General features: G+C 40.4%; 2 protein-coding genes across 16 annotated transcripts in view; one reads left to right on the top strand and one right to left on the bottom strand.

Annotated features, from left to right (window-relative positions):
- Positions 1-24154, bottom strand: part of GIGYF2 (GRB10 interacting GYF protein 2) — a 78454-nt gene that overhangs the window by 33692 nt on the left and 20608 nt on the right. For 14 of the 15 annotated variants that reach the window (XM_075099459.1, XM_075099453.1, XM_075099458.1 and 11 more), the window contains 2 exons: positions 14837-14948; positions 14219-14259 (listed from right to left, as the gene is read on the bottom strand). The exons of the other annotated variant lie outside the window; for it this stretch is intronic. In XM_075099459.1, the coding sequence (XP_074955560.1) occupies positions 14219-14259; positions 14837-14948 (153 nt within the window). The remainder of the gene's footprint in view (positions 1-14218; positions 14260-14836; positions 14949-24154) is intronic. 15 annotated transcript variants of the gene reach the window in all.
- Positions 213-8458, top strand: KCNJ13 (potassium inwardly rectifying channel subfamily J member 13; the record flags this gene model as incomplete). The annotated part of the gene is given in 4 exon segments (XM_075099468.1): positions 213-284; positions 286-345; positions 6419-6899; positions 7787-8458. Coding segments are annotated over 4 exon segments (1236 nt in total), but the record flags the coding sequence as incomplete, so codon positions are not given.

Here is a 24154-nt window from a genome sequence, read left to right on the forward strand (position 1 = left end):
TAAGTGTTTGAGGATTTCTCCTTGGTTGCTAAAGGTTTGTGTTGGGTAAAGACATGCTCCTAACAAACCAGCATTCTTTTCCACATGATCAGAGCTGACCAGCCCCCCTGCAGGCAAAATGACCAATCAAATCAGCTTCAGATGAAAACCCACGCCCCCAGCACTATAAACACAGGAATGAGACATACAAACCCTTTTTTTAAAAAAAAAAAAAAAGATCTCTACCAACTACTTGTGGGAAGTTTCTTGCCAGTTCTGGGACCAATATACAAAACCAGCCTAGTCCCTCCCTCTCCTGGAGCCCAGGTATTCCCCTTCTCCAGCGCACAAACCCTTCAAAGACCGGTAAGTAAACAAAACAATTTTTTTTTCTTTTTCTTATTGTATGATTAGAAATTGTTCTGTCGTTCTTTGCTCAAAGAAATCAAAGTTGTTTTCAGGGCACAGAGCTTATTTCTAAAGTTCGCTAAATTAAGAGTCACCTTAAACAAAATGGTTTGACTTCCCCCCACCCCCAAGGAAACGCTCCTCAAATGACTATAGCCCTAACAGCATGCAGAGCCAACCAAAGTCATCATGCAGTATTTTTTTCAAAAAGTTTTCAACATAAACAGTGCTGGAAAGACTCTGCAATGCTCTGCAAATGGAGCATTTGCAAGCCTCCAGCAAAACTAGCCATGTGTTACCGGGCCAAATGTTATAAAAAAAGTCATCCTCACCTTCTTGCTGCATTCATCAGCATTTAACTTCAGTTCCATCACAAATTAAAGAAATGGGCTTCACCTCTTCAAGCCTGCTTTTACCATCTCTAATCATTCCTCATGCCTTCAATCATTTTGAATCAATGCATCCTATGTGCTTATGGACACATTGTGAGCTACCACCACTGCCCAGGAAAACGTGCATGGGCATGGAGTAAGAACTCCCACATCCTCAAAAACTCAGTCATTCCAGACAAGCCATTGGGAACTTTGCATTGCATAGGGCAGGACTGCTCTTCAAAAAACAGGAAGTTCCACAAAAAATGGATGGCAGCAGACTTCTGTTACTACAGCCTTACATCAAATAAAATCCTCCCTCTTATCTGTAAGTTTACTCCTCCACTAACAGTGCTTAATTTTGCATTTAAGTTTCTCTATAAGGAATTAATATATACCTGCATATTTTAAAGCCTTAAACAACACTTAAACAAAGCCTTGGTAAAGTTTTTCTGCTTCTCTAAAGGTGGTCAGACTAGTTGGTCCACTCAGATGCTACTTCATAATCAAGAATTAGGGTTCATATGAATGCTCGCAGTATTTTCAGCATGCTCTACTATGTGAAAATACATTACACACAAAATGGAGCATTACAGATAACCCCCAAAATCAAGTATATAGGTAGCTGTGCTTTCTGCACTATTAAAAAAAAAGACAAAACACATTCTCCCATTTAAGCAAAATTTGGGGGGAGTTTTTTGCTTGGCTTTTTTTTTTTTTTAAAGTGTGTTCTATAGTAAACTGTCACAGAAGGTCAAAAGAACAAGCTCTCACATCCTATACTTTGTGGCACTTGCTTTGTATTGCTTGGTCTCAACAAATGAAAGTTCCCAGTTTTACAAGACCTGCTTACATATATAACCAGTCTTGAAAACTGTTATCTTAATTCTGCAGACCGCTCAGAAAACAGTTTTGTCACAAACTACTCATTCATCTTAATGAGGCATTAGCTACAAAACCTAAAGGACACACATGTTTGAAATTTAGCTATCCTACTAACAACTGTAGCATAAGCTTTCAACCAAAGCAGTTATTCTAACTGAAATACTTCCTAGTTTTCTGAGATTGTCCCCTAACATAAATTACATGATCCAGCCATGTCATCAATACTGACGAAACCCCTTCATTTCCTAATATTAATGTCAGAGCATCTCAAGGATTGCCATTCTATCTAAAAATAACAATACTGATATTTTGATAACATGAAAATGCCTTTTAAAAAATTATAAACTTCGTTCTTGTTGCAAAGTGCAGAAGCAGCAACACATCTCAATGATCACAACTTAGAGTACAGAGATGATGTTTAAATATGAAGCTACTACAAGATTATGTGGACCCAGGTCAAGTAAAGAGAGTATGTACACATTCCCAGAAGGGCATGCCAGCACCACCTGGGTTCTAATAAATCTTCAAATTATACTACAGATGTAAGCAGTTTTTGCAGTTACTCCCAACAAACAGGAGGTCCTCTTGCCTACTTTGCTGTCATAATGAAGCAGCACACTATAAACTGGTTCAAATCCCTTCCTAGGTCAGTTAGCACAGATTTTGTTAAGAGCAGAAGTTGGGCAGGTAGGGCAGCACAGCAGAGTCTCCCCTGAACACAGCTCCACGTAAAGGTATTCAGGCTCCTAGAAAGAGTGCAGGTGCATTAGTGTACTGAGCTCAAAACAGGCTGGAAGTGTCACTTTAAATTCCTTCAACTGAGAAGGCAAACAAAAAGACAATGAAGACACTGCTGCACATGAGTCCCCCTGCAATCCTACCAAAGTCTCAACAGCTGAGCTTCTGCTCTCAAGATAAAAGCTAAGCAAGAGGAAAGACGAGGAAAGTAACATGGTGGCATTAAGCAGCAACGTAACAAAGAGCTGTTACAACACAAGGAAGACCTCTATCGAAAAGGCAAGCATGGGAGATCAGTGTGCTGAATCTTGAATTTCAGAAATGCAAGCAATATCCTAGAGCTGTAGGCAAGGTTTTATTACACATAAATCATCAGCAAGCCAGGTCAGTTTAAAACCTGTCTGACTTCTAGGAAAACTCTGGCTTTGATTTTAAAAGGGAGTACTTGCCCTACCTTGACTTGTCTTAGGAGAGTGTATAGAAGAACAAACCCAAAGTGAGGGGCAATGATGGTAGACAGATTTAAAAAAAAGCTAAGAACTGCCATACACACTGGAGTTGGTGATAATTATTTCATTTTCAACAGACTGGTAACAGGAAGGATTAGACACACTGAATGCATGATAAAATAGACTGGTCAATATGCCAAAAGAGGTTTTGAAAAGTAATTTCTGACAGCTCCTGTCTTTCAAGTCAAGGGCTATCATCTGGGAGATGGAGGGAGAATGAACACCCCAAAGATCTAACAGTTTCCCAACTCAGGAACCAGGAAAAGCAAAACCAGACAAACAGCATAATATAAAAGGATTACATTAGACAAATCTGGATTAGAAACACAGTATGTATTTAGTAGTGGAGACAAGTACTCTCCAAACAACAATGGAGAAATTTTCTTTTCAAGTCAAAGCTGTATGTCCTTCCTAAAACATACACTGCTTGACGCTGGGATTAATATGGAGACATCAAGGACCATGCTGGGCGGGGGATTGGATCAGATGGTCCAAATTGTACTTTACAACTTCATTAATTTACTACTAACAAGGAAAGAGGTCTTTATTTTTTTTACTACAGTGGTCAAGGAAAGAAGTAGACAGAAGAAAATTCTTTTTAAATTTGAAGTCACATCTACTCTTAAATTGACTGTGCTTTTCAGAATACAGAGAGCAGATCCTCCAGCCTGGGTACACTATTTCTCACAGAGCAATTGCTCTTTCACCTCTCATTCTAAACCAACTGCATTGCTCTCAGAGCCCATCTGCAATTTCTTACTCATTTTTCCCACCCGAAGAAGTTGAGACTTGTAGCTCTTAAAGCCATCAATAGCTTTTGTAAAAACCAGTTTCGGAACTCAGGCTTACATACGTCCAATGCTATCACTGCCACTGAATGGGATACCTAGTATTTTAAACAGTCCTAGACAAGAAGAATCAGAGGCCTATATCAAATGAGACCAGAGCAGTAACCTGGTTAACCTCAGCAGGCAAATTCCCCTGCTGGAAGTCTCAAGGAGCAAAGACACGGGACTGTTGTGAAATGTGCTGCTGGGGGCTAATTAAGCTTCTTTTTCTCAAGTACCTTCAAGATCTGTCAGTAATGGATCCTCCCCCATAGAAAAGATCCCAAACAACCCGACAGTGAACGCTGGAATTTTTTTAGAACTTTAAGTTGACTTCAAGTGATTAACCACCACCCTAGAAAGCTCCTTAATCAACATAATTGAGACCCTGCAGTACTAACAGCATTTTGCTCTAAGTCAAGTCGTGGGCACTCAAGCACTGTACCTTAGCATTGATGTGTGGAAGATCTGTGGTGCAGCCAAGAAAAATGTACCACATTAAGTACGTTTTTCCTTTTTCGCCTAATGCATGTAACACTGTAGAAAAGGCTTCTGTCACCAGTCAGTCAGTATTAGATTCATTCCCACAGCATATGCTTGTTTTGCAAACCCAAATTATTTGGAGGCTATGAAGCAGGTGCTGCCCTCAAAGTACCATGAGAATTTATGCAAACACAGTAGGTTTATTTTCTGGTTTTGTGTTTTGCTGGGTTTTTTGGTTTGGTCATGTGTTCCCCACGCAAGAATATATGTTTACACCCAGAGGCATTTTTCTCTGTAAGTGTTCTCCATTCAACAAGGGAGTGCTTCTTGTGAGTACTGCTTATTCTAAGATGATTCCGTAACAGCACAGCAAGACTGAAAACTATCATTTAGAGAGCTATATAGTAGACCAAAGATCAAACTCAGATGAAGGTGGGGGTGGGGTGGGGGTCATGCTATAAACTGAATGGACTATGGTCCAAATTGACCAAGAAAAGTCGCCTGATGCTACTGACCAGGAGAATCTCAGTAAGCCCACTGTATTCTTTGGCAGAGGGAGCAGTTTCAAAATACTCCTTCTAGGAGATGTGAGTTGGAAAATAAAAAGTAGGGGGAAAACACTAAATTCCCCTCAGGCCTTTATCTACTCTACCTCCTCTGACTACAGCATGGATAGAAGAAATAGCTGGATGGTTTTGAGAACCTACAGAAAAGGAAAAATGAAAATTTAGCTAAATATTCACTGTGATGCCAAGTCTCATACTTCAGTATGCATTAAGTGCAAGTAAAAGCAAAAAAGGATGTTCTGTAATTACTGAAATTTGGTATCAAGTAAAAAGTCATGAAAACTGCTGGTTTACAAGATCAAAGATCACAAGAAAGATTTTTACCTTTCATAAATTCATTCTGAATTTTGGGATCTTTAGATTTAATGCATTTCAAGATAAAACTAGGACATCACTCCGGGGCGGGGGGGGAGGAGAGAATCCAATTCCTCTGACCTGTTTGTACACTTGTATTATCCACTGAAAAGGCATACTTCAGAGGAAGGTCAAACTTGATAGGAGACAAAAAAACCTGACTAAATACATCATGTATAATTATGATTTGCAGAGTTTACATATGTATTTTTGAAATCCTCTGTTGTTCTACAAAAAAGCTTCCTCACAACCTTCTTTAAGTAGGTTGTACACATTAGGAAGTCTCTATTTCACATGAACCCATATTTAATTTTAATCTGTCCCAGGTAAACTTTAAATATTCAGTATTTATAAGGGTTCTGGATTTGAGTGGCCAGTGTCTTGAAAAAAAAAAAACCCAATCAAACAATAAACCACCCAACATCTCTGACAAGCTTTGAGGTTTAGAAGTAAACAAAGGAGCCTAACATGTCAAATACCTGCAAGTATCCCTTTTGCTTCCCACAGTTGCAATTCTACCTTCACCCCCTAATTCCCATATACCTGCTGTCCTATTTTCTTATTTGGTCACTATTTTAAAAAAAAAAAAAAAACACTGCTTAGCCAGACTAGACTTCAAATTATGTCACAGTATATTTTCAGCATTGGTCTCCTGCCCTCTTTTTACCCAATCCCTACATGAACAGCCTCAGACTCCCAGAAGCAGCTCTGCCCTGAATACTGTAATTCTGCTTAACTGGACACAATGGGTGAGCTAGAAAAGTCTGAAAGGGCTACTAGGTAAGCTACAGCATTCCCCTAAAATGCATAAGCATGCGAGAGAAATATTAAAGATTATTTCCTTAGTAGTATTGTTAATAATATTGATAATACTGTCAGCTACTATGCTCTGCTAAAAAGGAGTTACAAAAACTGATATAATCAGAAAAAATTCAGTTTCTTTTCAGATGCAGTATGCCTAATCCCATCCCATCACCCCTAAAGAATTAAAGCATGCGACTCAACTGTAAATTTAGGAAGGTAAAGTATGAAAGTTATATTTAAACAACTAAGCAGGGAATATTTGAGAAGTAGTCAGATTTTTAAACTTAATCTTTTTTAGCAAAGTATTACCATAAACAGTGGTAAATTCCTCTCCAGGCTCCTGACTTAATCTTCTCTGGATTGCAAGCGTATAAGCCCTCCTTTGTTGGCTGCAGTATTTCAACCCCTGCTGATGTGTCAAAAACTGTGAACGTTAGGCAAAATACAAATATGCTACACTGCATCACATCTTTTTCCTTTTTTCTCTTTTCTAGAAGATGACAACAGATATGATAGAGAGCAACAACACCAAATCCAGTGCTCCCCTCCTGACCCAAAGATACCTGAGGATGGTGACCAAGGACGGACACAGCACATTCCAGATGGATGGTGCCCAAGGAAAAGGTCTGGCATACCTCCGAGATGCATGGGGAATACTAATGGACATGCGCTGGAGGTGGATGATGCTTGTCTTTTCTGCTTCTTTTGTCATTCACTGGCTAGTCTTTGCAGTGCTTTGGTATCTGCTGGCTGAGATGAATGGGGACCTGGAGCTGGACCATGATGCTCCACCTGTCAACCACACTATATGTGTCAAGTACATCACCAGTTTCACAGCTGCTTTCTCCTTCTCACTGGAGACGCAACTCACTATTGGTTACGGCACTATGTTCCCAAGTGGGGACTGTCCCAGTGCTATTGCACTGCTTGCAATACAGATGGTCCTGGGGGTCATGCTGGAAGCCTTCATCACAGGTAATCCTTCCTATTTAATCTTTAAATAGAATAGGTATAACAAATTTAAGAAATGAAGCTAGAAATAAATAGCAATCCTACTGATATGTGAAAGAACAATTAAGTCAGTTGCTAAAAGTATGATGAGATTTCAGCTATGTAGTAGTAAAAGTTAAACACCTTTCATTAACAAAAGACAAATTAGGTGATATCAAGATTTGGACTTGAGAGTTCCACTATTCATTGGACAATACCATGGCAGATCCCCACTTATCACACTGAATCATTTATTCCTTATACCATTATCTCTCCAAGTTTTTCCCATGGAATTACAATATTTAATGACAATGTGTTTTGATTCTACGGTTGACTTTTGTCTAGCTGAAGTATTTTTGTTGATCTTTAACTGTGTTTAAGTATTCCTCAGTACCCAATGTAATGAAAATGTTTACAATGTCACAGCTATTTCAAGCTATTTTAAGTTATTTAAAATAATTTTCAGGTTTAAAGTATTTCAAAAGACTTTTTAAAACATACAGGTTAGTTTACCATGTATTAAGAACGAGTTTCTCCAGTTGTAGCACACCAAGGTCAGGTACTATTACCAATTAGAGTAAATCAGGGCAAGCTAACTGCTTTCCTTCCTGCAGCTACAGTTCTCTCTCCAAATGTTAATAAGTGAACATAGTTTAGAATAAGAACCATTTAAGGAAAACTGGGCTTTTTAAACAAAAAAGGGTTAGTGTGGTGCCAGTCTAGCAGTTTTCAAACCTGCAGGCTGAGGCTAGAAAGACCACATCCACCCAAGCCTGCTTCTGCTCTTTGGACTATTTCACAGAGCTTGGAGGCTGCAGGGAACCAACCCAGGCACAGTGCTCATATTCAGTTTGTTCTTTCTTGTCACACAGGTGCTTTCGTGGCAAAGATTGCCCAACCAAAGAATCGGGCGTTCTCCATCCGCTTCACCCGCTCTGCTGTAGTGACACACACCAAGGGGACGCCATACCTGATGTTCCAGGTAGCCAACACACGCTCCAGCCCACTGACTAGTGTCCAGATTTCTGCTATACTTTACCAAGAACAAGAGAATGGGCAGCTGCACCAAACTAGTGTGGACTTCCACCTAGACAGTGTTACTTCGGATGAGTGTCCTTTTTTTATTTTTCCACTGACCTACTACCATTCAATCACTCCATCCAGCCCCCTGGTTGCTCTCCTCCAAAGAGAAGCTGCTCACCATTTTGAGCTGGTTGTCTTTCTGTCAGCTGTGCAGGAAGGCACAGGAGAAACATGTCAAAGGAGAACATCCTACCTCCCCTCAGAAATCATGCTGTACCATCGCTTTGCCTCCATGCTAGCCCGCAACACCAAAGGTGAATATCAGATCAAGATGGAGAATTTTGACAAGACTATTCCTGAGCTCCCAGCTGCAGCTGACTCAAAGAGTCCAAGAAGGACTGACAAGGAGATCCGCATCAATGGACAGCACGCTGACAGCTTCCAGCTCTCCGAGACTGGCCTCACAGAATAGAGAGAATGGACTTTGAACTTTATGTTTTTTTAATTATTATTACATTAAACTTTCAGGTTCCATTTACAACCTTCCTTCCTTGCCTGCCCTGCCATCTTCTAGTGATCTTTCTCTTGTACTCCCATCCTTTTGATTACAACATGATATGCAGAGTAAAGAGAACTGGTGTAACCATGTAAGCTGAGGAGAGGCTGGGTTAACCACCCAGCACAAAGGCAGGTACAAGAATCATAGTACTAATTCTTGGAAATTAAAAGAGCTACCTGCTGAATTCACCAGACTATGATTAAAGCCGCACTGACCCTGAAAGGAGAGACCTTCAGAACTCCCAAAGCTGACCAAAATCACAATTAACCAGCTTGTCACAAAATGGACAACAATACAAAAGAAATCTCAGTCAAAACTCAATATGGGGTCATTCATATTAGTTCTGGGATAAGCAACTCTCTTCATCCAAGATCTGAATTTTTCTCTCAACTCCTTGGGGATACAGAGTTATATCAGTTTTCAGATGGCTGGATTCACTCTTAAAGTATTGCCAATCTCTCATGGCAGTGAAAAGCACTCCTGCTGTGCTTATTAAGCAAAATTGTAAATACTAACTTGTAGTTCTTCGTTCTGTCAAACAAAAGAACATCTCATATCAAGACAGGTCTATGAAGACACTATCAAAAAAATCTTGATGTATATGACAAATGCTGCAGTGGAAGTTTTTTCATATTTGGAAACACTGAATAAATTATTTAGCAGTGGAAAACAGGCTATTCTAAATGAATCAATGTACATTTTAAAAAAAAACAAACCATACATTCCACCTGTTCTCACCTTTGTGCTGCTTGTCTCAAGTAGATCTGACCCAGAAGGATGAGCTATATACAGAAGTAGAACTGCATCCATTTATATTTTATTCCTTTTAACCTCAATATTTGCCTGTACACACAGCACAAAAATATTTAGACACTAAAATAAATTTTAAAAATAAAAAATTAAAACCAACTATACATGAGACTTCTGTATTTCAGTGCTTCATAAACGTACTGCAATTGAGACACTGTTTTGAACCTCCTTAAAAATTTAAGAAGCTAACGGATAAAAAGGATGATGAATAATTTTTCCCAAGCTCTCAACAAAAGCAGTGCCTATTACATGTTCATAGTTGAACAATCAAGTATCAAAATAAAGTTATCTTTCAAAGGTAAAAGACTTTTCGCAGAAACCAAGATGGCAGAAATAGCACTTTCATTGACAACAGCATAACACACCACCAAATACGCTTCCTTTTAACTTCACTGAAGTGGTCAGCAGCAGGAAAAATGGCCTTAAGCTATCTGATGAGATACCGTTTAACCTAATTCTTCTCAAGCTCCAGAACTCTGTTAACTGAAGTGTGTTCACAACCTGAAAGAGGTTAGCAAAAAGCTACTTTGTTTTAGGGTCTGGGGAAGTGGGAAGCAGCCCCATGGAAGCACTTCACGCAGGGAAGGGGAATGAGGCAGAAGGCCTGTGTTTTCATTGCAATTCAGCTCGTGTTCCAAAACTGTTCAGGTATTGTCTCCCCACATTCTCAGACAGAATTGGTTTTATCACAGATACTCGCAACATCTCTTTTCTGAAATTTAATTTTATGTAAAAGCTTTTACGAATATTGTGGAGCTTGGAGAGCACCACACTACCATGTTAATTTGCTTTACCCCTACATATGCAGTATAAAGATCCTTTTTCCACCCTCATACCAGTACCAATAATTTTTAAGTATTTCTTGCAAGTGTTATTTCCACATTCTCTATCAATATAAACCACCAAGAAGAGTCCTACAAATTCAGAACCAGTGCAAGAGCAGAAGAGATTCCTGTGTCAACTCTGAAAGAAGCATTTAGGAGAAAAGCAGTATCCTGTGTGAGGTATTTTTCTTCCCATTATCACATACTCGTGTCTCAGACAATCCCATTGTTCTAAAATGCAGATGCATAATCCCAACAGGATGGTACTACAATCTCACTACTTAGAGCCAAAGCTATAAAAAGCTATTTCTAACCTCAGTTAACATCTAATCAAAGTGTGGGCTGCCTCGTTTGGTTTCTAAATGACTTGATACTTTGAAGTCCTCCTGTTTTTTAAATAATTTTCTATTTATAGATTTGGTTTAAAAAAGGGCTACAACAGCAAGTATAAGGAAAAAATGTTTAATATACACTAAATGCAATCTTCAAATATTGCATTTTGGAACATTGAAGAATACTCCAGAAGCAAGTTAGACAAACACAACTGTGTAGTTACTTCAGAACAGCTGCAGAACAAGGGGTAGACAAAACACCCCTTGCTTTTACAGTTCTAGAGAACTAGTGAACCATGGATGTCTGACAAAGAGATACGCTGTTGCCCAAATGGGAATACAAGCCTAGAAAAATTGCTATTGGGCTCTGATGCAACCAAGTTGCACTCTACACTTGGACTAAAACTGCAAGAGCAAGCTGGTGATGAACCTTCTTTGGATGTACTGCTTGCTAGCAAGGTAGGGAATAAAACCAAGTCAGGCAGAATAAGGGAGAGCGTGATTCAGAGAAATTCAACATCCTTTTTACAGTCACTTGAACACCCTTTTTTTATTCAAGTCGTCTTAACCTAACCAAAAAATACACATTAAACAGAACTCAACCGGGTTCCACAACTGACTTATTAAATGTCTTGTTTAATCTGCATTACAATTATTTACTACCAGTGTGTAATTGCTGGCAACTAATCAAATCCCCTCAGCTACTAAGCTGGTATTAGTCAAGAGGCTGCACAGAAAATTAAGCAGCTTTTGTGCAGTTCTAAAAGACAGCCGTAATCAAGAAAACAACTTGCCCATTTTCTTTGCTAATGGCCTCAGCCTTCCAGAAGCAATTTGGATTCTCAATGAAGTCCATCACAATTATGACAATCTGCAACAGAAACTCACAAATACTTCATGCATCTTCATTTTGCATACTGAAACTATTGTTTATGTTGAGAATCAGTCAAATGTGAACTTACAAACTGTTGTGAGCACTGCAAAAGCAATCAGTAATTTTTTAGAACAGTGTATTGATCATTGATGAGATGTAATTCTTTGTTGAAGGTCTATTACTTGTTTAATCTTGTGATTTTTAATTGAGGGTTCTTGCATTGTCATCCATTATGAATGACCAGAAGAGTTTAATATTTGATCTCTTATTAATTCTGTAATGTGATATCCCAGAACAAAGAATATGAAAAAGCTGGCAACTCAGTAAATTATGTAATTTGAGGCTAATCCAAGGCCCTGTGAAAGAGCAATGAAAAACTGAAGCATAGTAAAAGTTAGAGAATAAAATCCTAAACTACAGAGTTTAACCAGGTTAACAGAAACCAATATATGCATCTGCTAAAGCACGTTAGTGTGAATTATAAACTGCATGTCAGTTCACTCGTTGATCTTTCTGCTTCCACTGCTTTGCGTGCTATACTTGTGCTTGGTATTAATGTGGGACTTTTTTTGGCACATCTGTATCCCTGTCTCACACTCAAAATATTCTGTCACTGAACAGCCTTTATGTAACAGTCAAAACAGACCAACACCTTCTGTTACAATTTTTATGCCCTCTACTTCTCTTTGAGGATAAAGAGGAGAGAAATAGTCCTCCCACTTATCAGGGCATTCATGTCTAACACAGCAATATGCAAACTTTAATTACTATTGTTAAAAAATATCTCTTTATATATTAAAACTTCAGAGAGACTGCACGTCTCTTGCTTCTGTCATACTGTGCTACAGAGCTTTCAGCCAAACAAGATCAAACTAGATAATAAATAGAACAAGAGACTGAAGAGGAGTAATCTGGTACTACAGAAAGCTTCATGATCTTACAATAAGCACACCATCCCTCACAGTGAACTAGGACTTCCAAAGCAGCACAGGGGGACACCATCTTCTCTAGAAAATGGTTCACAGATGCATTCCACAGGCCTGATCACTAGTAGTTGCTACAAACAACACATGCTCTATACTAGCTGAAAAATTAACACCCACATTCAGGCAGAAGTCAGCTTCAGTAAGGACATCTTGCATACTGTAAATTCCTCTCAATTTCAGCCAAGATACACATCTCATCCTAAACCAACCTGCAATATTTTTATCACAGCCTTAATCAAATGTGGTACATTCTATAGTCTGTATCTGGAAATGTTGGAATTTTATCACAAGAACAGGAAGGGACTAAATAAATAGAATCAACTGTGGTATATATTTTACTTTCACATCCATTTGTCTTTTGTAAAAAATGGAGTCCTGAAGTCTCAGTAAATCTTTTTTTTTCCTATTTTTATTTTTTTCCAAAAGGTCTCTGAATATAAAGACACACTGAACATCCAAAGTTTCACTACTGGCAACTAGAGGGACAAACTCAGACCAAACTCAAGTTATTTTTATAAGTAACTTCTTTTTAATGGAAGCAATGAGGAAAACAAGAAAGATCTTAGTTTTGTGTCAGCTTTTGACTTAAAAAGCAGAAAAATAAAAGCACTCAAAAAATATGAAAATCAGTTCCTACATGGAGAGAGGACTGGGAGGGCTCTGAAAGCAAACATCTTAGTTTAAGCCTCCTACGGCATGTGCCACCATGGTAATCCGAAGATTATTAAAATTGCAATTTATGCTACTCTCACTGAAAAGAAATACTGACAGCTAAGCAGGGATTAAAATACATTCCCATCAACTTCCAATTGCAACTGTATCTTTTTGCTTCTGTTTGTCTTGAAATTCAACCTGCAATTGTCTTTTCTGACCTATGTTTATCAATATGTTCACCAAGGAGGATATTTAGCCAAGACTCCTTCAGCAAAGGCCAAAAGACCTTCTGGGTCCTAAAAAGACAAGACTCACTGTCAGCAAGCTTTTACTAGTACAAAACCTCTCAGTAAGCACAGCTGTGGTACGTGCATGTGGAAACATGCCACGGAGATAGAGCAAGGTCATACCAGAGACAATCAATGCATGATGCCACAAAGCAGAAAATCACTGCAGTTACCATATAACCAGTTAATAGAGGAGAACTTTCTTGAATGTTCTTACCACTCTTAGAATACAGATTTTACCTAAATGGGTGTGTACCATCTCCAAGATGACAACCCACTCCAATTCAAGTTCAGCTAAACATTCACACAGCCATACTGGGTCACAATTAAAGATCCAGTATTCTGCCTGAAGATGGCCTGTGCAAAGCATTTAAGAAACAGAATAGGAGAGGAACGGCAGAGAGGGGGACCAAATGATAACCTGAATGAAGATTTGTATGATGAATTGGAAGTAATTTGACAGACAGTAAATCCATCAGCACGGGAACCTCAGAACACTGCTGCTGGGATCTACCTCACACTAGCAAGCATTCAAAAAATTAAAGTTCACATTGTCCAGAAGTCCTAGGTACCAAAATAGCACGCGCCAGGAATGTTTAAAAGCTGCACTGAAAATGCATATTGCCATGACACACCTGTTAATCAGTACAGACTCCTTTCCCAGAGGTACAGGAATATAGTTCCAGCTCTAGACATCAAATCTTAACGGAACAGAACCTACTTGTTGCAGATTTTTCTTATCTAAAACATTTAAATGCCTAATAGTGAAAACAACGCAAAATAACAAAAACAACACTTTGAGAACACATTTAGGTAGTGTGGCACAGTATCATGAATCTTGTATCAACAATATACTTGGAGCAATAAGAAAGGTTTAGGTACATATAGGTCCCTTCCCCAAAATGCACCCTGCTCCCCCCTCCCATTTTCTGCCCATACAGTAATAAAACCATACCTGGATCTTTTCGCCCTGGTTTTTCAAAGCGTCTGTCTCCCCTACAAAGGCAGAATAGAAGTTTCAAATAAGGTTTTGGAACTACTCCACTCATTTTGGGTATGTTTTTTTCCCCTGCCCCTCCCCCTCACCACCACTACTTGGTAGGGGCCTTTTTTAAAATCAGAGCTTGATGGACAGTATCTTTAAAAGATTGAAGCGACAAGTGAATTTTTCAAAACACTGATACCCACACAGCCTTTAGCAACTAGGTATGTTTTTAAATGTGACCCTAAGTACTGTCAACAAAGTGAGACTAAAGTTGAAGCAAATCCTTTAGCAATCCATATATTCACCCACCATTTCCACTGCAGCTGTCATAACTGATGTTCTCTTAAAGTAGTTCCTTTTTTCCAGGAACTTCTTCCAAAGAAAAATTCTTTGCAAAAATGCTTTTATTTGCTCCTGAGTTTCTAGAAACATTACTGTGTTGACTCCATCTTAGAAATTTAGACACTCCACTTACAGATACACCTCATCACCTTTGCTAACTTATTTTTATTAAGTCAAAAGGCACGAATGAAAGCTAGCAGATGTATGTAAAAAAAAACAAACTTGAAAGGGCTAGAGTTCTGTTACCTTTCCTCCCAACTCTGTGATCTGTGCATTTCCCTGCCCCCTCCTCGCCCAAATCCACCCTCCACTTCATCAAAACTTCTTTGGTAGAAACCGCTTTCTCCTCGGCCTCTGCCTGAAAAGACAAAAAACACAAGTGTTTGTACAAATAGTTACAGAAGTTGAAAGAATCAGGTAGGTTTCCTTTTCCTGCTGTCCCTGTGAACTAATCTTGCAGTCTTAAGCCCCAACAAAGTTATCTGGGGCAAAGGGAAAAAGGAACAAAGACTCAAGAAAGAGTCTTATGTAAAAATTCGTATCAAGAAGCACAAGATCAGACAGAACAGGCAAACAATTCTGAATACTACGAAGAAAAACACAGAAAACATACTTACCCAACAGAAATTACCAAATAAGGATGCATTCATTGTTCACACAACATCCACATAGTACATGTGTACTTTACGCTCATAAAAATCAGAATGCTTTTAGCAGTGGAATCCAGTATAATAGTACTGCACTGCAGATGTACTCATAATTACTGCTGTCAAGGTTAATAAAAGGAGAAAGAAGCTTTGCCACTAGTAAGTTCTAGTGATTCCCAGCAGAAATCTCCCCCAGGAGCAGCAGGGAGAAAAGAAGGATCACAGGATGGGTATAGACAGGACAGCATGATGAACCCCAGTAGCTACAGAATAAAAATTATCCTCTTCACTTTTTCAAGAAATGATTCTCTCTAGGTGGCTACCAAGAATCAAAACTCAAGCCAAGAAATTATATCCTCAAGTGAAGCATCCTGAAGCACATCTTCACTGCTTGGGTAGGTGTGGGGATTTGGTTAAAAATAAAGAAAAATTACAACAGAAAAACAACACCCACACACATCCCCAGACCTTCAAGATAGCTTCCAGCACTGGGATGAAGTTTCCAGATCTACAAAAGTTAAAGCTGCTTCACGAAGTGCTACAGCAGAAAAAATGGGAAAGTTTTATCAGCTAACTTACCATTTCAAGGATCTCATGGAAAGATGAACAAGTGAAACACATCAATCAGCTGCCTGTCAGGATAAAGCCTTTCCTAAAGACACCTGCAGTCTCTACAGTCAAGTCCAAGAACCTAAAAAGCACCTGATAAAGGGAATTCTTGGCTGTGAAACAATAACAAACTTCAATCCTTTCATATTTCTCTCTTCCTGGCTTCAGGAAAACACACACCTCAAAGGATAAGGTGCAAACTTGGCCAGGGATTGGGAAGAATAAGACAACGACCAAATGAAACAGCAAATAAGCACCTTGAGAATGGACTCCAGTCTCTGTAGTCTTCTGAGGTATTGGTATCAAGCCTCTACATCTAAAATCTAAAGACCTCAGATGCATCAAGGATTTGTAGCATATTTCAGTGTATTATGAAAAGAGACTCGAAATACTGAAATAATCAAGGCAGATTCTTGCCAAAAAAAGGTTGCTTTCCAGGCAGAGAAAACAAAAACCAATCCCCAGATAATCCAGTCAGCGTCCTCAAATACACACTGATTTCGTATCAAGCAGTACAGGTTGCAGGGTATACAAGGAAGCCACAAAGTTACTGTCTCTACAATTTCTCCATCTACTTCAGAAACAGGATTTAAACATCCTCTTTGGACACAACTATCCTGTTAGCACCAGCAAAGCAGTTCAGTGGCAGACCTCCTTGTCAGAGAGATGCAGATTTCCTTACCACAGAGTTTTGGGGATGCTTAAGTTCAGATGGATACTGGACAAGCTCATAAAAGATAAATAACACTGAGATTTACTAAACAGAGAGACTACATCTGGTTCAAGAAACACACTGAGCTGCAAACACCTGGAAGCTGAGCATATATGCGATGCTTCTTCACCTTTTTATTTTCACAGAGCCCTTATTCTCTTGCCAAGGTGTCTTCTTTTGGCTGTCGCTAGAGATAGACAGTTGAGTTAAACAAGCCCTTGCGTGATCCAGCATAGCTGTTCTTACACCAACTCAGGTGGAGACAGAGAAGTAGACTGAGCACTCAAGGCAAGAGAGGAGAGATTAGTATCAGACCTATGACCGTACTAGAAACATGAATACATTCAGTATGGCAAGTCTGACGCAAGGTTAACCATAGTCACAAACGCAAAATAAGTTGCAAAGACAAGAAACAGTGAAGATGTGACAGAACATCAAAAGTAGCACAATGTTTATCTGGGTAAGGTATTATGGATCCTCTAAGATCCTGGAAAACTACTCCAAGCTGTTATTCTTCACAAATAAAGCCCAGGAAAGTTTAAGCATCTCATACAATGGCAATCTTTGCCTAGTTTCTTCACTACAGGAAAGCTCTCTTCCTTCCTCTTACAGGAGATAATAAAGCAAAAGCACTTCACAAGAGAAAGCCACAGGCAGGCAGAGTCAGAACAGAACGAAGGCACTGACTCATCTTGTGTCTCTGAGGTAGTAGAGGTGGAAAGTTGATACACTTTTCCAACAGAAACCAAACCAGCTGTCCTTCTCGGCTTTTTACAGTGAGTGACAGCAACATGAGCAGCATGAGCAAGCATGAATGCACACTGATTAATGATAGCAGACACACATCTAGCAGAGTCAGAAGGCTGGCGATATGAGAGATTTCATCAGTAAATACAGCAAATGTCCTGTAAAAGGGGAAGAACAGGATCAGAGTTGTTCTAACATGGCTTATGGCAGCTTTAAAAGTATGTGAAACAACAGCCTGAGAAACTCTCTCTACTTACACCCCTCTGTGCCAGAGTTCATCAGTATTTCAGTCATGTTCAGCCACCAAAATGGCCTGAATTAAAAGATAACCTTGCAAAAGGTCCAAACAAATGATCTCAGCAATTCAGTTTGAGGCTGCCTGTGGGGCCACGGTACTCAACTCCCAGCTGTACTGATACCACATAGTACTGGGCAGGACCTATTGCAACCAGGGCACAGGTGGCTTCATTGCCACCCTCCTCCACTGCCACTGCAAGGCACACTGTTCTGGTGCAGTAACAAGATGTGTCCATTCAACAGTACCCAGTAGAAGTACATGTGCAACTCCAGCAGAAACCAAATAGGCTGCCACATGAGAAGCACACTGCATTAAAACAGATCCTACCGAGCTACAGAAGATAAGTAGCTAGTTAAGGAAAACCATGGTGTACAAAGTTGGTTATTCAGCAGCTATGACGTAGATGAGTCTGACCTGAAAGTGCACACTGGGACACAGCTAATAGCGATAAAACAACATATGAAAAATGCTTGAAGAAAGGATAGAACTGCAAATATAAGCACACTGTTTGCCATGCTGCTCCTGCACTTCTTGGCTTTTTTCCATGGCTCATAAATCTAGAACAACATGCTTATTTTAAATAGAACGCCACTTCCGAAAAAAGGCCTGGCACATGAGTAGCAGACTAAGTGTAGGTGTTGCACAAAGCATTGAATGCAAAGTCAACAGATGTCAATACACTCATTTAAGAACTCAACAGAGCAGCTGTATCATTTGTATTTGGTTAATTCCTTAAAAACTTCAGAATGAGGACCTCAATACACTGGATATTCTAATTATAACAGCCAAAAGTCTCTAACAAAAACAGACAAGCCTGAATTTAAGTAAAAAATACAAGACACAAGCAAGAGGATAGGTGGAAGCACATGCTGTCATTCTGTCATTACAACAAAAAAAACCACAACCAAACAACAACAACAAAAAAAAACACCAAAACTTTCACACCATTTACACACATTCCAACAGCAGAAAAGGCAGATTACAGAGGGGAAAGAGTGCAGGAGGGGAAAGAGCTCTAATGGGAAGCAAAGTACCCTTCATAAGGGTCTTAACGAAGGAGAACAGCTACAAAACAAGGTGTCTGTGGGCTTACAGCCCATTCCAGGGACTATTTAAATCTCTCCCTCGTCTGAGGCTCTTATTCATGAATGTTGACATTCCAGTCCTGGCAGCACAAAGCATAGGGCTTAACTGCACACCACAGGGAGCTCCCACGAAAACAAATCCTTTAGAAAAAAGGTCACGTGCAAGCACTTGATTTCCTTAAAGAATATAACTTCAGAACGAAATACAATGTTTTGGATTTGTGTCTCCACCCAAGATACATACAGTGTTGCACACTGCAAATGGTTTAACAGTAACACCGAGTTGTATTTCAGCACAGTCAAAAATTTTAAACAAAAAATCAAAGCAACTTCCACAACACTAATCGTTTTCACATCAGCTAAATATAATCATTGTCAGTAAGACTGGGGGTGACTACTGAGAAAATATTTACTGGGTGTTATGTTGTAGTTTCAAATAGTGATAAGGGAAGTCACATTTAGAGTTCTAACAATAACCTTCCTTTACCAGCAGTTCATCGTTCTTCCCTTTGCCAATCTGTCACAGATTCCCTCTCCCACCCCCGAATGCTGGAACACAATTCTGTGATTTGTGCCTTGGTGAGGGAACTTGATTAACAAATCTAATCGCACATGCAAATTCTTCCCCGAGGTTACCATTGTGCAAGTTATTTCAAGACAGCAATCTTGTTTTTGGTAAAGCTGAAGCCCACATTTCATCAGCAGCAGCTTTGTTGCATTCAATGATGTAAAGTTCATGAAAACACCAGATAACCTTTTGAACCCAGGCAATTTGCAATGCAATAAAGAAAAATGTTTTCTGTTAAGTGAAGCAGTTCATTTAGTGAACTCTGAAGGAATTCCAAGTCCTTTTCAATGTAAGCTAAAAAAACAGAACTGCATTTAAAGCTTGCTACTTGCAAGCAACATGTTAGTTTTGTTAAGTCAGACGCCAAAAGTCCCACACTGAGGTTTTCATAACTAGAAAGAGCATCCTGAATTACAAGAACCTGATGCGTACGAATTATGAAAAAATGCATAATTTTGTCCTAGCAGAAACCCTAATTTGTTTGCTGAGATATAGAAACTTTGAGAAGACTCATCGTGCCTAAAGCCCAAGACTAATTGCTCATGGAAAGAAAAGGGGAAGAGCAGAAGAAACAAGCAACAACCAGGAGCAGTGAAAGAGGGAAAGCTCAGTAATGTACAATTTCAAACTGTGTCAAGAATGAGAAATGAATGGGGTAAGGTGGAGAAACGTGTCCTTTACAGTTTAGCAAAATAATGACAGAGCAGCCTAACAAGCTCAGCATGTAATGATCTGTAAAAGTTAAGAGAAAAATACCAAATGAGGATGAAAACAAAAAAAGTGAAAAAGATTAATTCTGTCCACTAAAGTGTAATAAATCAAACTTTACTGCCAAACAAAATTTCCATGCATACAAATAGATCCAGTAATAGAATTACTGGATTAGAAGCTATATTCTGCCACGTTTAACCCTACGACCTCATGGAAACTAGTGGGCGCAATTAAAAGGCAACCTACTGCTCACTGCATGATGACAACCTTTACTGTCAATGGTACAGCAAAAAAGAAAGGAAAATTTGACAAAAGAAAAATAAAGGGCTTGGCAAATTAGAAATGGTCACAGTATCTTGATACTGAAACTGGAGAGCATGTTAGTGGTCACACGATCTCAAATCACCAAATTTTAAGTAGCATTCATTTCATTTGCAGAATTAGGCCTTAATGCATCTAAAAAAAAGCTAATACATGCATCCCTAGCAAAAGTGAAACACGGATGGTAGCAATGCAACATGCACATTAAAAGAACACAGCAAAAAAAGCAATAGCTTTCAAATGTACAACAGAAATATAACAATGTGTATATAAGTAAGAGTGTCACCCCACATCTATATATGGGCACGTACTTTTTTTTTTAATTAAGCTCTGACCATTTGGGAAAAGACAATGGTAAATAAAGAAGGGGAAGTGACAGGGAGATTCAGGGTCAGCCTTGTAAAAGTTTAAATGTATATGCCTTAGCTGGGGAGCAACCACAAGAGGACAGATGACAATCTACAAATATCCGAAAGATGTAAACCAAGAAGAAGGATTAAGGAATTAGAACAGAAATGCAAGAACAAATTAAGTCAGAGCAAAACTCTGGCCAAGCATTTAATTATGCATGGAAGTAATTTCTGAAGATGTTGTTGAAAAATATCACCAGTTAAGGACATTCAGAGTTAAATTAGAAAGGACCCTAACAAATGTCACCTAAGCACCTGCAAAGACAGAGGTTACATGATTAATTACTCCTGATGATATTTCCAAGTTATTAGCTTATTAGTATTCTAAATGTAACCCATTACATATATATTTATATATAAACCCCCAAAATAGTGTTCACAGCAGTATGGAAGTTGAAAGAGAACTGTTAAGACAGCTAAGATAAATTCTGGATTTAATAATTTGTTTTGAATCTAGTGATATGGCTTGAGAATGTTTTCTCAATTCATTTGCAAACGCTTAAAGTGACCCAGGATGAGACATCAACTATGATGCACTAAAACTTGCAAAACTCGAATTTCTCCCAAATTCAATTATGTCTTTCCATTAATCTCCTGTTTATTGTCAGGACACTAATAAATAAAAATTACTTTTCAGAACACTAAACATAGAATCATAAAGGTTGAAAAAGTGTTCTAGGATCATCAAGTCCAACCATCAACCAAACGCCACCATGACCTGAAGTGCCACATCTACACGTTTTTTAAATACCTCCAGGGATGGTGACTCCACCACCTCTCTGGGCAGCCTCTTCCAATGCCTGACCACCCTTTCAGTAAAGACATTTTTCCTAATATGCAATCTAAACCTCCCCTGACACAACTTGAGGCCATTTCCTCTCGTACTATCACTAGTAACTTGGGAGAAAAGACCAACACCCACCTCACTACAACTTCCTTTCAGGTAGTTGAAGACAGGGATAAGGTCTCCCCTCAGCCGCCTCTTCTCCAGGCTAAATAACCCCAGTTCCCTCAACCACTCCCATTAAGACTTGTTCTCCAGACCCTTCCCCAGCTTCATTGCCCTTCTTTGGACACGCTCCAGCTACTCAATGTCCCTTTTGTAGTGAGGGGCCCAAAACTGAACACAGTATTCAAGGTGTGGCCTCAGTGCTGAGCCCAGGGGCATGATCACTTCCCTGCTCCTGCTGGTCACGCTATTCCCGATACAAGCCAGGATGCTGTTGGCTGCCTTGGCCACCCGGGCACACTACTGGCTCATGTTCAGCTGGCTGTCGAGCAACAACCCCGGGTCCTTCTCTGCCAGGCAGCTTTCCAGCCACCTTTCCCAAGCCTGTAGCATTGCACGGGGTTGTTGTGACCCAAGTGCAGGACCTGGAACTTGGCCTTGTTAAACCTCATACAATTGGCCTCCGTCCATCAATCCAGCCTGTCCAGATGCCTCAGCAGAGTCTTCCTAACCTCAAGCAGGACAACACTCCCACCCAATTTGGTGTCATCTGCAAACTTACTAAGGGTGCGCTCGATCCCCTCTTCCAGATCATTAGTAAAGATATTAAACAAGACTGGCCCCAACACTGAGCCCTGGGGAACACCGCTCGTGACTGGCCACCAACTGGATTTAGCTCCGTTCACAACAACTCTCTGGGCTCGGCCATCCAGCCAGTGTTTTACCCAGCAAAGAGTACAACCATCCAAGCCATGAGCCGCCAGCTTCTCTAGGAGGATACTGTGGGAGACAGTATCAAAGGCTTTACTAAAGTCCAGGCAGACAACATCCACAGCCTTTTCCTCATCCACTAGGTGGTTCACCTGGTTATAGAAGGAGATCGGGTTGGTGAAGCAGGACCTGCCTTTCATGAAGCCATGCTGGCTGAGCCTGATCCCCTGGTTGTCCTGCACATGCCTGGTGAGCTCACTCAAGCTGAACCACTCCATAACTTTCCCTGGTACCGAGGTCAGGCTGAGAGGCCTGTAGTTCCTCAGATCCTCCTTCGGGCCCTTCTTGTACATGGGTGTCACATCAGCAAGCCTCCAGTCGACTAGGACCAGAGTCCCCTATGAACCAGTGCTGCTGGTAAATGATGGAGAGTGGGTTGGTGCCACTCTGCCAGCGCCCTCAGTACTCTCGGGTGGATCCCATCTGGGCCCATAGACTTGTGAGTGTCCAGGTGGCTCAGCAGGTCATAAACGGCTTCCTTCTGGATTATGGGGGGTTTATTCTGTGATCCGTCCCTGCCCTCCAGGGGCTGAATACCCTGGGGATAACTGGTCTGACTATTAAGGACTGAGGCAAAGAAGGCATTTAGTACCTCAGCCTTTTCTTCATCTTCAGTTGCCATGTTCCCCTCCATGTCCAATAGAGGACAGAGATTCTCTTTGATTCTCTTTTTGTTGTTAATATATTTATAAAAACATTTTTTGTTACCCCTTACAGCAGTGGCCAGGTTGAGTTCTAGCTGGGCTTTTGCTTGCCTAATTTTCTCCCTGCAAGACTTAATGAGGTCTCTGTACTCTTCTTGTGTTACCTGTCCCTTTTTGCAAAGCAGTAGATTCTTCTTTTTTTCCCCCGAGTGTCAGCAGCAGCTCCCTGTTCAGCCAGGCCGATCGTCTTTCCCGCCAGTTTGTCTTGCAGCACTCGGGGACAGCCTGCTCCTGCGCCTGCAAGACTTCCTTCTTGAAGAACGCCCAGCCTTCCTGGACTCCTTTGCCCTTCAGGGCTTCCTCCCAAGGGACTCTCCCAACCAGTGCCCTGAACAGGCCAAAGTCTGCCCTCCAGAAGTCCATGGTAGTGGTTCTGCTTACCCCTCTTCTTACTTCACCAAGAATTGAGAACTCAATCGTATCATGGTCACCAAGCCCAAGATGGCCTCTGACCACCACATCTCCCACCAGTCCTTCTCTGTTTGGCACTACTGAAAACAGCCTAGTCCCATCATCCTGACACCCACCCTATAGATATTTATAGGTATTGATGAAATCCCCCCTCAGGCTTCTCTTCTCCAGGCTAAACAAACCCAAGTCTCTCAGCCCTTCCTCATAAGTGAGATGCTCCAGTCCCCTGATCATCTTGGTAGCTCTCTGCTGGACTTGCTCAAGCAGTTCCACAACCTTCTTAAACTCGGGGGCCCAAAACTGGACACAGTACTCCAAATGCAGTCTCACCAGGGCAGAGTAAAGGGATAGGGTAACCTCTCTCAACCTGCTGGCCACACTCCTTTTAATGCATCCCAGGATACCATTGGCTTTCTTGGCCACAAGGGCATATTGCTGGCTCAGGGTCAGCCTGCGGTCCACCAGCACTTCCAGGTCCTTCTCAACAGAGCCACTTTCCAGCGGGTCAACCCCCAGCCTGTACTGGTGTGTGTGGTTGTTCCTCCCCAGGTGCAGGACCTTGCACTTGCTTTTGTTGAATTTCATCAGGTTCTCCTCAGCCCAGCTCTCCAGCCTGTCCAG

The sequence above is a fragment of the Phalacrocorax aristotelis genome, chromosome 7, assembly GCF_949628215.1.
Source record: "Phalacrocorax aristotelis chromosome 7, bGulAri2.1, whole genome shotgun sequence".
Classification (NCBI taxonomy): domain Eukaryota; kingdom Metazoa; phylum Chordata; class Aves; order Suliformes; family Phalacrocoracidae; genus Phalacrocorax; species Phalacrocorax aristotelis.